Source organism: Pan paniscus, chromosome 11, assembly GCF_029289425.2.
Source record: "Pan paniscus chromosome 11, NHGRI_mPanPan1-v2.0_pri, whole genome shotgun sequence".
Lineage (NCBI taxonomy): Eukaryota > Metazoa > Chordata > Mammalia > Primates > Hominidae > Pan > Pan paniscus.
Genome location: NC_073260.2, coordinates 71,436,378 through 71,451,815, shown reverse-complemented (window position 1 = coordinate 71,451,815; position 15,438 = coordinate 71,436,378). Strand labels below are relative to the sequence as shown.

The following is a 15,438-nucleotide window of genomic DNA, read 5'->3' as shown; positions in this document are numbered from 1 at the left end:
CTGGGGCCTTGAAGTCTCTTCCATTTCTCCTGCTTCTACCTGCAGTTTGTATCTGATTTCTCATCTGGCCCATTGGTGGCTCCAAACAGCCACAGGCAAATGGGAACCTTGGCCCCTGAATTCAAATGTCATATGTGTCCAGTGACTCCATCAAACTCTCTCAGCTTATTTGGGTCCTGAATCCAAATGCCAGTGTCTAGTTCATTAATAATCCTCTTGGAGCTAGTGTCATGCCAAAGGAGCATGGGGTCTGAACGAACCTTAGCTCTCTCATGTACTAGTTTTGCAGTGGCTTAACCTCTCTGAGCCTCAGTTGACCCAATTGTAAAACTGGGGTAGTACAAATTCACAATTCTTATCTGAAACCCTTGGATCAGACATGTTTTAGAATTAAGAATTTTTCCCCCCAAAATACTGTGCTTCTACCTGCAGGTTGAATCTGCTTTCTCATCTGGCCCACTGATGGCTCCAAACAGCCATATGTAAATGAGGAATTCAAATGTCGTATGTGCCCAGTGCCTCCAGCAAACCCTCTCAGCTTATTTGGGTCCTGAATCCAAATTCCAGGAAAAGAGAATTGCACTGGTCTAGCTCGGATCAGTACTTATACTTGGCCAATCATTTGTGATGGTGAGGGATGGGATGTCAGAGTACAACATACTGCCGTTTTCCAGTATGAGCATGAGGAAAAGGCAGGAAATCCAAAAGCAGAGTATGGCCAGTGTGGAGAAATGGCTATCACCCTTGTAAGGGACAGTTCAGCCAAGGCTGCCGACTGGCAATTTAGGTCATGCAAATTTTTTTCCATAAATTAAGACTTTTTTGATTGCATAAAAATTAGAAATGTCTAACAAAGAACCTCCTAAACAGAATAATTAAGCCTTGGAAAATTACCTATGTAACAAAACTGCACATTCTGCACATGTACCTCAGAACTTAAATAATAAAAAATTTAAAAATACATGATATTTGCACATGTATTTGTCCTTGTTTTTCTCCTTTAAGCCTTTTTAAGTGAACAGCGTCAATGAGTTTCTTCAAATAGACTTCTGTCAGTCTAGGTGATCTCCATTTTTTTTTTTTTTTTTTTTTGGGGTGGGGGGTCTAATTTCAAATCACCATCATCCATGTAATCTATTCTAAAGACAGAAGGCAAACTTATATTTAGTGCAGTTTTGGATATTTTAACAGGCTTTATCATTTACAAATTATTTCGTTCATGTGTTTGAGTTGTCAGGAATTTTTTTCCTGTACCTTCAGTTCCATGCTCTTTCCTTCCATCCAGAAGCTTCTTGGGAAAGCAACTTGTCTTTCCTAAAAATAAGTGTTTTCACCAAGACCATCCATGATTTCCTCCTGAAGTTGTTTTACTTTCTCTATGGCGTTTTTGGCATTGGTCACTTGGGAGTGACAGGATTTTGATACATCTTTGAGTGACTGTGTCTATCTTTGAGGTGAAGCCATCATAGCTCCATGAAATGAAAATCTGGGGCCCACTTTTCTGTTCTTTGTGGAGAATGTGTATGACAACCTCAAGTAAAAACTTGAACCTGTTCAAATATTTATTAAGTCCTGCCAAATTCTCTTTGTAACTTCAGAGGAGTGGCTGCTTGATCAACTAGTATAATCAGTCTAATCAATTACACTGACTTTAAGATATTCTTCAACCTGAGCAGAAAATCTTTTGACTAGCTTTTTTTTTCTCCTCCAAGTATGTTGGCTCTTTGCTATAATAATTGGGGCAGCATATATCAGAATCTCCCAGAGAGATTCAAAGAGACTTAGGCCGTGTCTCAAACATTCACACACCATCTCCAGAGCCCTGCACAGCGGCTCCAGGAACAACTGGCTGGGAAGACATTTTGCTGGCAATCAGCAGGTCTTCCATGGCTTCAAAAGGCACCACTGCTCTGCCTCCAGCTGCCAGTATCCTGTGGGCCACAACTAACCACAAAAAAGCCTGCAGCTGTGGAGCAGTCCGCTTCCAACCCAAACAAGTGCCTGGCATCCAGGACAGGCCATCAGTGGGTTGGGAGCCACATCGTAGAAAGACAGCGCTCTCTGATTTTGATCTGCTCACTGCAAAAATAGAAAGTGGCCAGGCACGGTGGCTCACGCCTGTAATCCCAGCACTTTGGGAGGCCGAGGTGGGAGGATCACAAGGTCAGGAATTCGAGACCAGCCTGGCCAATATGGTGAAACTCCATCTCTACTAAAAATACAAAAAATAGCCAGGCGTGATGGTGCACGCCTGTAGTCCCAGCTACTTGGGAGGCTGAGGCAGAAGAATCGCTTAAACCTGGGAGGCAGAGGTTGCAATGAGCCGAGATCATACCACTGCACTCCAGCCTGGGTGACAGAGTGAGACTCTGTCTCAAAAAAAAAAAAAAAAGAGTTATTATTTGTACAGTACATTTGGGCCAGTGGAAAATGCTGATTGCAGCCAGAGGAGATCATTCATGAGCTCTGACCATCCCAATCCCTGGCTGGCCCTGCAAGAAGCCTAGAAGCTAAAGCAGTGCCATGTCATTACCCATTCTGTGCCCACAAGCATGTCAGGTAGTAATGGTGGGGCACACTGCAGCAGAAGACCTGTGTCCACACCCATGGGTGAGGCTCTTTCTCCTGAGTCCAAGCTTCCTTTGGCAGCAGGGAAAGTTTGATCCCACCTACAAAGGTCACAGGACCTCTGTCCACTGAACGGTCCTCCACCCGTTTGTGTTTGGTCAGTCCAGGTGGGCAGGGACAGAGCTCTGAAAGACCTCAACAAGGGCATAAACTAACAGCCCTGGATTTCAATAACTGAATTAGCAATGTCTTAACATTTCACAGATTTTCTTTGGGGCCAGCTGCCCCATTCCAATCCATGTATTCCTGAATCAGGGGAAGACTCTCCCCCAGTGGTAACTTAAGTGGCCCAGACTCTTTACATCATGTTGCCCTGTCCCGTCCAGCTCATGCCTCCCAAGGGTGCCCTGCAATTGGTCTCCAGTCCACGAAGTCATCTTCAGAAGTGTGACTGCCTCTGCAGAGAAAACAGGTCATTTTTGACTGAATCTACCACCATTTATTTCTTTTCTTCTATTTTCTCTTTTTTTTTCTTTTTGAGGCAGGGTCTTGCTCTGTTGCCCAGGCTGGAGTGCAGTGGCATGATCACAGCTCACTGCAGCTACAACCTCTCAGGCCCAAGTGATCCTCACACCTCAGCCTCCCAAGCAGCTGAGACTACAAGTGTGCACCACCATGCCCAGCTACATTTTTAATTTTTTTGTAGAGATAAGGGTCTCATTATGTTGCCCAGGCTGGTCTCAAACTCCTGGCCTCAAGTGATTTTCCCACCTCAGCCTCCCAAGCTGCCAGGATTATAGGCATGAGTCACCATACCTGGCCTCCATTTATTTCATTAAACAACATCTCCCTCTCTTAGTATTTCACCAGGATTCTGTCATGACTGACTCATCCTCAGTATCTTTTTTTTTTTTTTCGAGACTAGGTCTGGCTCTGTCACCCAGGCTGGAGTGCAGTGGTGTAATCTCGGCTCAATGCAACCTTCACCTCTCAGGCTCAAGCCATCCTCCCACCTCAGCCTCCTGAGTAGCTGGGACTACAGGTGCACACAACCACATCCAGCTTATTTTTGTATTATTTTGTATTTTTTGTAGAGACAGAGTTTTGCCATGTTGCCCAGGCTGGTCTTGAACTCATGAGCTCAAGTGATCCACCTGCCTCAGCCTCCCAAAGTGTTGGGATTACAGGCGTGAGCCACCACCTGTAATCCTATCCTCAGTATCTTTACAAGAGAACTGTCAGCAGAGGCTGATCTGGGGTCTTGGAAGATTCCAGGTTCAGGCTCCCGGTGCCCAGTGGAAGTGGAGGATGGCATCTCTGGCAAGGCTTGCGAGAGGGTAGAGTGGCCACATGCCTAATGAAGGAACAATGGTTTATCATTCATTTTAAAAGAAAATGGTCATTTCAAAGTTTATATCCTATCTCTAAAGAATGTACTCACCATGGGGGAAATAAGAAGGCTACAGAGGATTTTAGGCTGGGCTCTTTGATTTGCAGGTGACAGAAACAAAGCTGGAGGTAACTTAAGGCAACCTCGGCTATCAAGGTGCCCCACAATATGTGGAGCAGCAGGAGCCACGGCAGCCCTGGGGCCTCGTGGGAATCAGGGAGTCACCCATGCAGGGGCTACTCTGTCTGTCGTGGGTCCCAGAGTCAGGAAAAGGTCTCCAGGTGTTGATGGGTAGGGTTCACCCTCTCAGGTTTCTGCATGTGGTGGGAACTTGGCTGGCATTTCCTTCCCCACCTGCTGGGGCAAGGCCTCCAATTGGCTGGGTGCAGTAGCTCATGTCTGTAATCCTAGCACTTTAGAACGCTGAGGTGGGAGGATCACTTGAGACCAGGATATCAAGATCAGCCTGGGAAACAACAACAGTTATCTGCCAGTGAATAGGAAAACCACCAATGTACGTGAGACCCACAGTTTCTGCACTCAGTGAGCCTGGTGCCTTCTCTTCATTAGCTTACACATCTGATTATACCTGGTCCTTGTCATACCCAGGATGACTCTCCTCACTACACCCACTGCCTGACCATACCAAGGTATTTGTTGGTAATACAAATTCTTGGGCCCCAGGACAAACCTACCGAATCAGAATGTATAGGGACAAGGGCCTGGAAACCTTCATTTTGAACCAACACCCATGGTGATTCTTACGAAGACTGGATTCATCCACTTCATTCTTATCTTACTTTTCCAGAAGTCAAGTCTTTATGATGAGCTGCTATTGCTCATGCTGAACGCTCTACTCGAAATATCTTTTTGAGTTTTCACATGGAAAATAAATTCCTACTCTTCTTCCAGGCTTAGATGTCACTTCTGTGAAAGATTCACCACCACACTTAGCCCTCTGTATTCTCTGCGGACTATGTACCCAACAGAACCAGTTTCCCCCTTAAACACCCTTAGCTCTCTATACATCTGTCATAAACATAACATATTGTCTATGTGTTTCCTCTCACCTCCCATCCCAGACTGTGAGTTCTTCAAAGAGATGAATGTTATTTTTAACCCTCAGAACTGACCCATACCTGGTATTTATTATGAAATGTTGCTTAAATGAATGTTGATTAAAATTTACAACTTCATGATTAGTAAATTAAATATGACTTAATAGGCCATTATTTTGTTTTCTGCAGGTACAGATTTCTATCTTTCAAAAAACCAACTAATTAACCATTTTTAAATCTTTCAAAAAACCAACTAATTAACCTTTTTAAAGTATGAAATTTACAAAGACATAAAAAGCATAAGAGAACAGCCAAGTATATTTCAGAGCAAACTGACTGATTAATTATAATTTCTTTTGGATTAAATTATGCCATGTTAAATGGTCTGCAGCACTACAAACAACATTAAATGAGTATTTTATATGCATTTATACTGACTTCTTATTTAGTCTGGGCAATAATTTTCTAGGGAATGTGAAAATTTTCTAGGGAATGTGAGTCTCATCATGAGTTTCCCCCATAAGTTACAATAAATAATACATCCATAAGAGATTGCAAAATTGTCCTGGATGACATAAAAAGCCTATTACCCAGCTTTAATAAATAAACAAACAACCTAAACTCCATAGCTTCTCTTTTACCCCCACGTTTCTGAGTCACTACCATGAGATTTTACGGGATGGATAGCATGCCATTGCATTATGCCAGGACACGTTTATGATGCTGGAGGGTTTGTTGTGGTTATATAAATTAGTCCAAAATACGTAAGTTGCCAATTCATCTTTCATAGTTCCACAAAGAAAGTTCATGAATTGAAAGAAGTGTGTGCACTTGTATTTCTGAGCCCCTTAATTTATCTTTTTGAGTAACCTTTTGAGGTAGGAGACAGGCACAACCTTGCTGACCAAAACAGGATCTGGTCTAAACCTTGTTTTCTGGTCACAACCTTGCTGACCAAAACAGGATCTGGTCTAAACAGGATAAAGTGAAGAAACTGGTAGGAACCAGCAGATGGCTACCAAAGCAATCCATAGATGCCCTCATTGCTCATTAGCATAAGACACTCCCACCAGCACCATGACAATTTACAAAAGCTATGAGGATGACCTGGAAGTTACCACCCCTTTGCTAGAAAATTCTAAACAAACTGCCCCTCAATTTGCATCCACCCACCCCTTAATTTGCATGTAATTGAAAGCAGGTTTAAGTGAGTATAAATAAAGCTGCCAAGAACTCATATGTTGTCAACTTTAGCTGCACTGCCTATGAGTTAGCCCTGCTCTGTAGGGAGCAGTACTATTCAACAAAAGATGCTGTCTAACACTGAATTCTTTCCCGGATAACCTTCCTGGGCAAAGCTCCAATTTGAGGGCTCATCTGTTCTGCAATACTTTGATAAATTAAGCCTTTCTTGCCTTTATCTGTTGCTGTGCTTCAGTCAAGGTTTTCAAAGTGCTTTACAAACACAAAGCCATCCTTCACTTGTTCCTTAACTCAGGTGTGGATGAAACCAACTTTTGTGGAAGAAAAACAAAAACAAAAATCACCAAGGCCATTTGAAGTCTCTCAAGTGTTCCAGGGCACCAAATTTAGAAATCTGAAACACACACACACACACACACAAACAGAATTCTCGCTTGGATTATCCACTTATGGGTTTTATTTGACAGCAGTTAACCAAAAGTCTGATCTGGAGACTGGCCCAGACTAAAAGGACAGAAGTTAATTTCACAGTGAAGCTACAAGTTCAGTTTTCAAGTGAGTGGATGTCATCTGACCAAATAACCATCTTCCAGGGCCGTTATTTCTGCAGTTTGATTTGACTGCTTATGACTTTGGGTTCTCCTTCTACAGACAGGGGACAAATGTTTGCTTCCTCTCTACATAAGCCAGGCAATAGAGGAGGGTCCAAGTGGAGTATGAAATTCTGTGTGATCTGTTTTTGTTTTTTTGTTTTTTTTTTAATTGCATTTTGTACTGGAGAGAAAACATTTATTTTTTACTTTTTTTAGTTACCATTGAAGAATTTCCCAACAAAGTTTTTGCTACAGAGAAAATGCTTTTAGCTCTCTATCTATACTCCTGCTCCAAAATTTAGATTCAACTATTACAGACGCATGAACAATTTTTTAAGTATGATAAATGCAATGTAGTCTTACAATGATGTGGTAGTAGGTTAGGGCAGGGCTGGAGATAAAAGTGATAAGTCTGAATTAGTTTAAAAAATTAATTACACTTTAAAATACTATCATATCAAAGACAGAGAACATCTCCCTTATATCCTGTTTTAAAATAAGATGAAAACAAAACAAAACACCTGCTGCCATTGGTGAGAGTTACCTGTGAGTTCTGTTCCAGTAGTTCCAGTAACTAAGTGGCCTCTTCATGGAGTCTTAGAACACCATAACACAAGTCCTGTTTTGCTACTGGGAGGTATTTATCTTTTTTTAAAATTATTATTATACTTTAAGTTTTAGGGTACATGTGCACAATGTGCAGGTTAGTTACATATGTATACATGTGACATGCTGGTGTGCTGCACCCACTAACTCTTATATCCAAATCTTTTTTTTAAATTTAAATCCTGAATTTAGTACCATGCAATAATTTGCACGTTTATATATTATCTGTTGTAATACCCAGTGTCCACAATGTGCAAACTGGACATACATTATTGCTAAATTAAGCATGTGAAATTTCTTTTCTGGATATTTTATACTAAATTGATCTTTAGGAGAAAAATAAAGTGCTTAGTAATTTGTGGGAAGCAGTTTCATCATGCCCACTGCATCTTGGGACTGCAGTTTCTACCTCTCGCATGAGTCTGGTGAGACAGAACAATCACACAGCAAAGTAAGTGAAGCAACTTTATTCCTCACAGATAGGCAGCAAGGGACAATAAAAGCTTAAGATTCATGGCAGGTCTGTCAAGGCTCAGGATAGTTTCCCAGGGCAGTTAGAGTCAGCTACATGCAGTCTAGTCTGCATGTAGCTGAGGGACCTTCAAAGCATGCTCCACTCTGGGTTTCATACCTAGGGGATACTTGACGTCCTGGGCTAAAGCACCATAAGATCCTGTTTCAGGAGGGATGGGAACACAGCTTAGTTTGATCTGGCCAGTTCCTCCTTATCTGAGAATGTTCCATTTCCAGCACATTCTACAGTTATTCTGAGAACTACAAGAGAGAAAGAGGGGATGAGCTGGGTCACCAGTGCAATCCGAAGACTTGTTCTGTAAGCTGCTCAGATATTGGGATGAATTTATAGACCTAATCTACTACTGTCTTTATGTTTCATATTACAAATAAAAAAAATGAATATATAATACTGTTGAAAAATCAGATGCAAAGTGTTTCTATGTAAAGGAGGATCCATAATATCACTTGATTTCGATTCTAAAATATATACTGATAAAAATATTTATAAAATTATTTCTATTTTTATTTGGTCTATATTAATTTTTAGGATAATAGCTACCAGATAGTGAACACTCACTGTGTTCCAGCTGCTAGCTTAAGTGCTGTCTATGTATCCTTTTATTTAATCTTCATGACTGTAAGGCCGGCACTCATATTATCTCCATATCACAGAGTTAGAAATGGAGACTTAAAGTAACATATCTGCCACCCAGCAAGGCAATGACCAAACTTAGATTCAAACATAGATCAAAAGATACTGGAATATTGCTTCTGAATTGCAGGTGATTCCTTAGAAGCTCAAGAAACCAACTGGGGAATCATCAGCACCATAAAAAAGTAGAGAATAAAATAAAATGACATAGACTAAAATAGTATAGAAAATAGCCCAGGGCATCACAAATAGAGAAAGTATTTTTCTGTGAAACTTTTGTTTTAAATACACATGCACATATGTCTGTGTGAACTGATTCTTCATATAGAGTGCATTACTCACTCTGGGTAATGTCTTAAAATATATAAAATATACACTATGCTGAAATCAAAAGCAATAGCAATCTGCTTCTAAAAGGCTGAACATTCGAGCTTAATTTTTAAAAGCTATGTATAGTGACTATTATAGGATGTTAGATACATGTTGGCTCACAGCTGAGTATTCTATTCTATTTTTTTAAATTCATGCTAAAAGAAGAAAAACATTGTAAAATCAATTCCTCTTCCAGCAGATTGATAGAATTCACAACAAAACCAAACAGAGAGAACTCACAACAAAAAATAATGTAAACACAAAGTCTCATTTATTTTTGTCTGAAGCACACAGGAGCTCACTCAGCACAATAACAGTAAGCGAATCATACAAATATTGAGAAAAAATGTTCCTATGAATACATACATGTATATTCTTAAGAGTAGCGATCAGGAGTTTAACAACAAATGTAAAGTGGTTTTCTCTAAAGAATGCTTTCTGACAGGCTTTTGGGTTGGAAATGGACAGGTAAATCACTGTCACATAACAGGTAAGCTAAGAATAACTTCTGTTACTCAAGTCATTTGAACCCTGTGGACTGTGAAAGCCCTCTTGGAATTTACATTTAATTCCATCATTGGTCTGGTTGACTTCCACATTTCACTAAATTTGGACAAGATCCACAAAGTAACTCCTCAACTCTCAATCTTTCACACTCAGGTCTGTGGGAAGGAAAGGCAGTGAGACCAGGTGTGAACACATGCATGGAGACCAATGTTAGGATTTTCTAACAGTATCCTTCTGTTTCTGTACTTCCAAAGTCATACCTAAACTGGCTAGTATATCTGAAATTGCTAACATCTCCTTGAAGCTGTCCAAAAAAAAAAATTTTTTTTCAAAAATTCTTAACAATCCATACAATTTAAAAACCATTTCAAGTCATTGCCTATAACACTTCTTAGTTTACCCATTAATAACTCACACCATTGCTTTTACGCGTGTGAATGTTTCCAGCAATCATCAACTTTAAAAATGGACAACAATGAAAAGATGTCTAAGAGTCTCCAGAAGCATCCAAATTTTGGATCTCTCCTACGTATAGCACAAGGTAGAATTGATACAATGTGCCTTCCAGCTTGCCTTTAAAGCTCTCCATATGTCTAGTTCTGAGGTGAAGAGATTAAAAATAGGAAGAGCCTGGTAGGGAGTGAAGATTCAAAATGCATTGCTAGATCTCACACCGGTTATATTTCCTCTCTAAGATCTCAGCTGCAGTTGCCAATGGGGATATTGAAGGGTACACTTTAAAGTTGGCTAAGCATTACGGGGAGAGTTTCCCACCATTTCTTTCCCTTTAACCTGTAAAATTCTTTCTGAAGTAAAAAAAGAGTTTTAATGGGGGCTCAATGCTCACAGTATTAACTTAGAAAGACCCTTGGCATGAAGGGAGCCTGTTCCAATATCTCCTCTTGGGGTCTGATAATTCAATGAGAGAACCAGCCAAGAGAATAAATTAGGGAACAGTCTCCTTGGTCTGTTTAGGACAACCTTTCACATCCTAATCTTTTACTTCCCATGTTTCCCTCTCGTTTGAAAATGAAATTTACCTTAGCTGACTAGCCTGCTTTTGTGTTCTGGTTGCAAAAATATTTTGTGAATTTATGATAATCGATACTTTTGAATTGTTTTTACCTTTCAAAGTGTATTCCGTTGAAAATACCATGGAACATTAAGGAAATGGTGGAGGATGGGGTGAGGAGGCTGGTAAGTGAATTGTTTCTTTCCTGTCAGAGAGCAAGATATTAAAACAAAAAGTGACAAATAAGATTGGCTTGGAAAAGTGCCTCTCCACAATTCAGAAAGTCAACCTACATTAGGCAAAGGCAACATTTCAAAGTGCAGAAAATCTGGCCCCAGGTATGGATAATGCCTGTGATACAGAAAAAAAAGCATACATAACATTCAGGAACACCGCACTTGGAGAAATAAAACACATAAGTTATAAGTGATGTGGAGAGATCAAAGTACATATAAATATTTCAACACATCCTATTTTTACTAGGAAAGATATTCAGGTCTTAACACACTATCAGAGCTAAATTTAAATGTTTAACATGATGGTTGTATACGGCCATTCCTACTGCTTCTGATGCTACACTTATTTATATTTACTGCACATGAGTCCTAAGTCTACATGAAAACTGATGTTCAACATCAAAATGTACACCCTTAAAGAAGGTAAAAGTGTAGGATCTTGCAAACGCTAGAAGCAGCTACTGCCTGTAAGTGAATCTTACACATCTCATCTAAATTCCTAAGCCTACTCATTTGGTTAGACACCATGTAATCAAGTTCCTTTGGCAGGGGTTGAGGGATAAAGCTGAAGATTTTTGCTAGCCCCGTAGAGAAATGGGGAGAAATTTGGCAAGGCATCTTTGACGTGGCTCAGGAATTAGAAATATTGGAAATACAGACTAAGACTGGAAATTGGGTTTACTAAGCTACTTATCTCACAAAACAAACTCTGTTGTTTATTAAAAAAATAAAACTAAACTTTTGTTCCCTCTTTAGGTGTCATGTATACATAATCAAATCTAAAAGTATTTCTATTAGGGAAAAAACTGGGCCAATTACTGCTAAATTAGCTAAGTATGTGAAAATAAAATTTATACTACAGGAGGGGGAACTGTGTTTTTTTGTTCTGTAAATACGGAGTTAGCTATATTACATAAAGTTTTCTACTATAAGGTAATATTAAAGAGTCACCCCTAAGCTCTAGGAATGAGTGTTATAATATATTAAGAAAGTCTATTCCTTTTCCTTGCTCATTTATAGTATTTGTAATTAAATAAGAAAAATATAGAATTTAAATAACATTCACACCAATACTTAAAGATTTATCATAAGGTCATAATTTGGTTTTAATTCTAGGTTATGGAAGCATAAAAATAGTCTTTGCTTTGTAATGTTCCTAGATGTCAAGTAAGAATTAAGTCCTATTAACATAAATATTAAGTAGGACATTACGTACTCTTCATTATCCTAAAATTTTAATATCCTAAACATTATAAGGAGTTAAACAGAAAACTGGATAAAATTAGAAAATAGAGTGCTTTCAATACACAGGGTTTAAAGATTTTTAACAATATTTCTTTAACAGGATTTGTCCTTCATTTTAAAGTTCTAGCAGACTGATATCTGAGTATGGAATTTCCAGAAACTACAACATATTGTTTGGGTGGAATAGGCCATGGCAATGGAACCTGTCCTGTTAGTATTGGCGGCTCCTGGATGCCAGCACTTGCCCCAGTTCACGAAGACTCCAGTCTACATAAATTCCATAAAGCATGGAATTTGTTTCTCTTCTAATAAAATGGAAGCAATAACATCTCACAGTTATAAGCTGATTTTAAAGTACACAAAAATACAACTATTTATGCCATGGAGTTACATGAATAATATTCCTAAGAGACTTTAAATCTTTAATACCCAACTTCTGTCAAACACTTTGAAGCACAAAACTATATTATGAAAGCATGTGGCATTCAATTTCTGACATTCATCCCCAAAGAAGGCAAAGCACAACACTAACACATCTCTGAAATGCAAATTCCATTAAGTGCAAATTTCTAAAACACAAGGTCAACCTAGAAACACGTTTTAAATTTCAACAAGTTCTCTTTTTAAATTAGTATGCTCGGTATATAATTTTCAAACACAATCTGAAGTGATTTTCTAACATTTGTTCTCAGTCTAACTTTTGCTCCCTCATAAAAATATACTCTCATGGGTCCATTTTCAGTCTTCTAATTTTTGCAATTATTAGCTCAAAATATCTAACCTTTTAGGAACATCTTTTCTTTCCACATTTTCAAATATGAAAAAGGCTTTGCTTAAGTCTTACCGTAGGAACACCACCAGTAATAGCATTCCCTTCTGTTTGAGCTTAAAGTAAGTCTGAGCAGCTCCAAAGGGAGATATTTTCATGAAATTTATGAACCCTCTCAACCAGAGTTGAGAATTAGTGCAACTTCCTTCGAACTATTTGTCAAGTGAATACTGTAACTAGACACAGAAAGGGATAGTCATCCCAAGAACAAGGTACTATTTTTTGACTTTCTAACTCCACCTGGGCACAAGGGAGATGCAGAACCACGCTAATCCCAGGAGAACTTTGTAGACGCCCGAGGGTCTTACACTGAGCTGGAAAACGGAACCACCTGCTTTCCGCCCACATAAACCTCTTCAATATTTCGATCATCTCCTGAAAGAAAAATCAAGGAATCATGTATAAAATCCTTTTGTGTCAATAAGTATCTTCCTTGCCATTGGGAGAGATTTTTTTTAAAGATACTTCTAGGAGAGGAAATACTAAAAGCTGCTTCCCCCCCAATCCTCAGATTGTTTATAATCTGAACAGGAAGATATGACTAGTAGAAAATGCCATAGCTAATTTGATGATTAGGGTCTGAATTCTGCACCAGAGGCAGAAATCACATAAAGTTGAATCAACCCCCTATAGCTGTCCTTTCTCAGCTGAAGTGGTTGGTTTACATTTTACCCCCACTGAGAAAGAAATACTACTCTTTATGCTCCAGAATCAGCTCCACAAGAAGTAACACATGCATCTTTCCATCTTGAGTTCACTCAGTCCTGGTTTCACTGAACAGAATGGGAGGCAGTGTAGAATCTTCTGCATTACTGTTTCTCTCTCTCTCAGTGAATGGAATTGAATGTGAGTACATCACCAGCACGTGTGGTGAGACTCTACTATACATTTGTCACAAAAACATGGCAGGGCAGTATGTCAGATACCGAATGAGTACAAGAGGGTTGAACATGAAGATCTCTTCACCTTTGGCCTTCCATTCCTCAGCTTAGAATTTATGACTAGAGGGAGTCATGTGCATTTCAAATAGAACCTTTAAATAATGTGCCACCAATGGGCTTGATGCTTCAGAATGTTAAAAAAATAATGAATCAAAGCAAATTATCATCCATAGAGTTTAATATATGGTAGGATAAATACATAGAGCCATACCCAAGAAAAAGACAGGGAAAGGTTTTATTTAATGTTTAGCATAGAGACATACATCTACCTACCTAGATAGAGGAACTTCTGGATAACAGCCTAAAATGGAAAATAAAAGTAATAAGAAAGACTCATTTGTGCATTTAGAAAAGTAAATTCACAGCTGATAGTGGTTGACAAAGCCCAGAAATACGAATTTATTTCTCAATGGCAAAATCTACTTCTATTAATTAAAAAAGAAGTGGCTATGTGCTTTATAAAAACCTCCCAGAACAAAAAATAACCCACTGGCAATTAACAGAAGTTTACCTATTGTGTGAAAGTTCTGGGTATGTAAATTTTGAGTCATCAGAGAAAAGGTATTATATAAATTAAAGAAATTAATTTAGTAAAATAATTCAAATATTTCAAGACGGGTATGATGTAAGACAAGCTCATCCAACCTGCCTTATTTTGTTGTTGTTGTTCTGTTTTGTTATGTTTTGTTTTAGGCTTTTAGCAGCCTGAAGTCATGGTTTTTAGTTTCTGTCTCTACTGATAAGCAGAAAAGAGGGATGAGGGAGGGGGCTTTACTGGCACAACCTGAAACAGAAACTAAGAACTCCCTTGGACACCCCTGATATAAGAAAAATGACTAGGACTATTCCCTAGAGCCCTATTCTTAGAAATTTACTCTAATCAGAGAGTAAAAGAATAAACAATATGAAAATAATGATGGGGTCAGGACACGCTACCCTCAAATCAAACACAGGAAGGTCACTCTGACCCTCCCCTTACCCCTTACCCCAATGCAGGTCATAAGACCATCACGTAAGGGGTGCCCTCCCTATACCTGATCTCTGAAGCTAAAGGATCACAGAGAAGAATCTGAACAAGCAGGCCTTGCTAAGTTCTCTTTAGCTTATTACCACTGGACCACACTCTTTGTCCTATCATATTTCTCTACAACTCTCCACTCTTCATCAAACCTAGCATAAAAATATCCAAGTTTACCTGTTTCTTTGGTTCTTCACTTCCTTATGAAGGCACCTATGTCACATAAAATTTATATTAAATAGGCCGGGTACAGTGGCTCACGCCTATAATCCCAACACTTTGGGAGGCCAAGGCAGGTGGATTACCTGAGGTCAGGAGTTCAAGACCAGCTTGGCCAATATGGTGAAACCCTGTCTCTACCAAAAATACAAAAATTAGGTGGGTGTGGTGGTGGGCGCCTGTAATCCCAGCTATCTGGGAGGCTGAGACAGGAGAGCTGCTTGAACCCAGGAGGCAGAGGTTGCAGTGAGCTGAGATCATGCCATTGCACTCCAGCCTGGGCGACAAGAGCAAAACTCCGTCTCAAAAAAATTTATATTAAATAAATGTGTATGCCTTTCTCCTGTTAAATCTGTCTCTTGTTATAGTGACCTCAGCCTTGACCCTAAGATGGGTAGAGAAAAATATATTTTTCCTCTTTTATAATAACAAATGGTACAAACTTCATATAATACAGAATTTTTCTTTTAAAA

At 39.2% G+C, this 15,438-nt stretch overlaps 1 protein-coding gene across 4 annotated transcripts in view; it reads right to left on the bottom strand.

Moving 5' to 3' along the window:
- Positions 1-9,207: 9,207 nt before the first annotated feature.
- GDA (guanine deaminase) overlaps positions 9,208-15,438 on the bottom strand; it is a 103,144-nt gene continuing 96,913 nt past the window's right edge. For 2 of the 4 annotated variants that reach the window (XM_008952985.4, XM_024930155.5), the window contains exons 13-14: positions 14,002-14,029; positions 9,208-13,162 (exon numbers count right to left, since the gene is read on the bottom strand). In XM_008952985.4, coding sequence (XP_008951233.1) covers positions 13,092-13,162; positions 14,002-14,029 — 99 coding nt within the window. In that variant the 3' untranslated portion in view covers positions 9,208-13,091. The remainder of the gene's footprint in view (positions 13,163-14,001; positions 14,030-15,438) is intronic. The other 2 variants (XM_008952995.6, XM_024930156.4) reach the window with 2 other exon arrangements.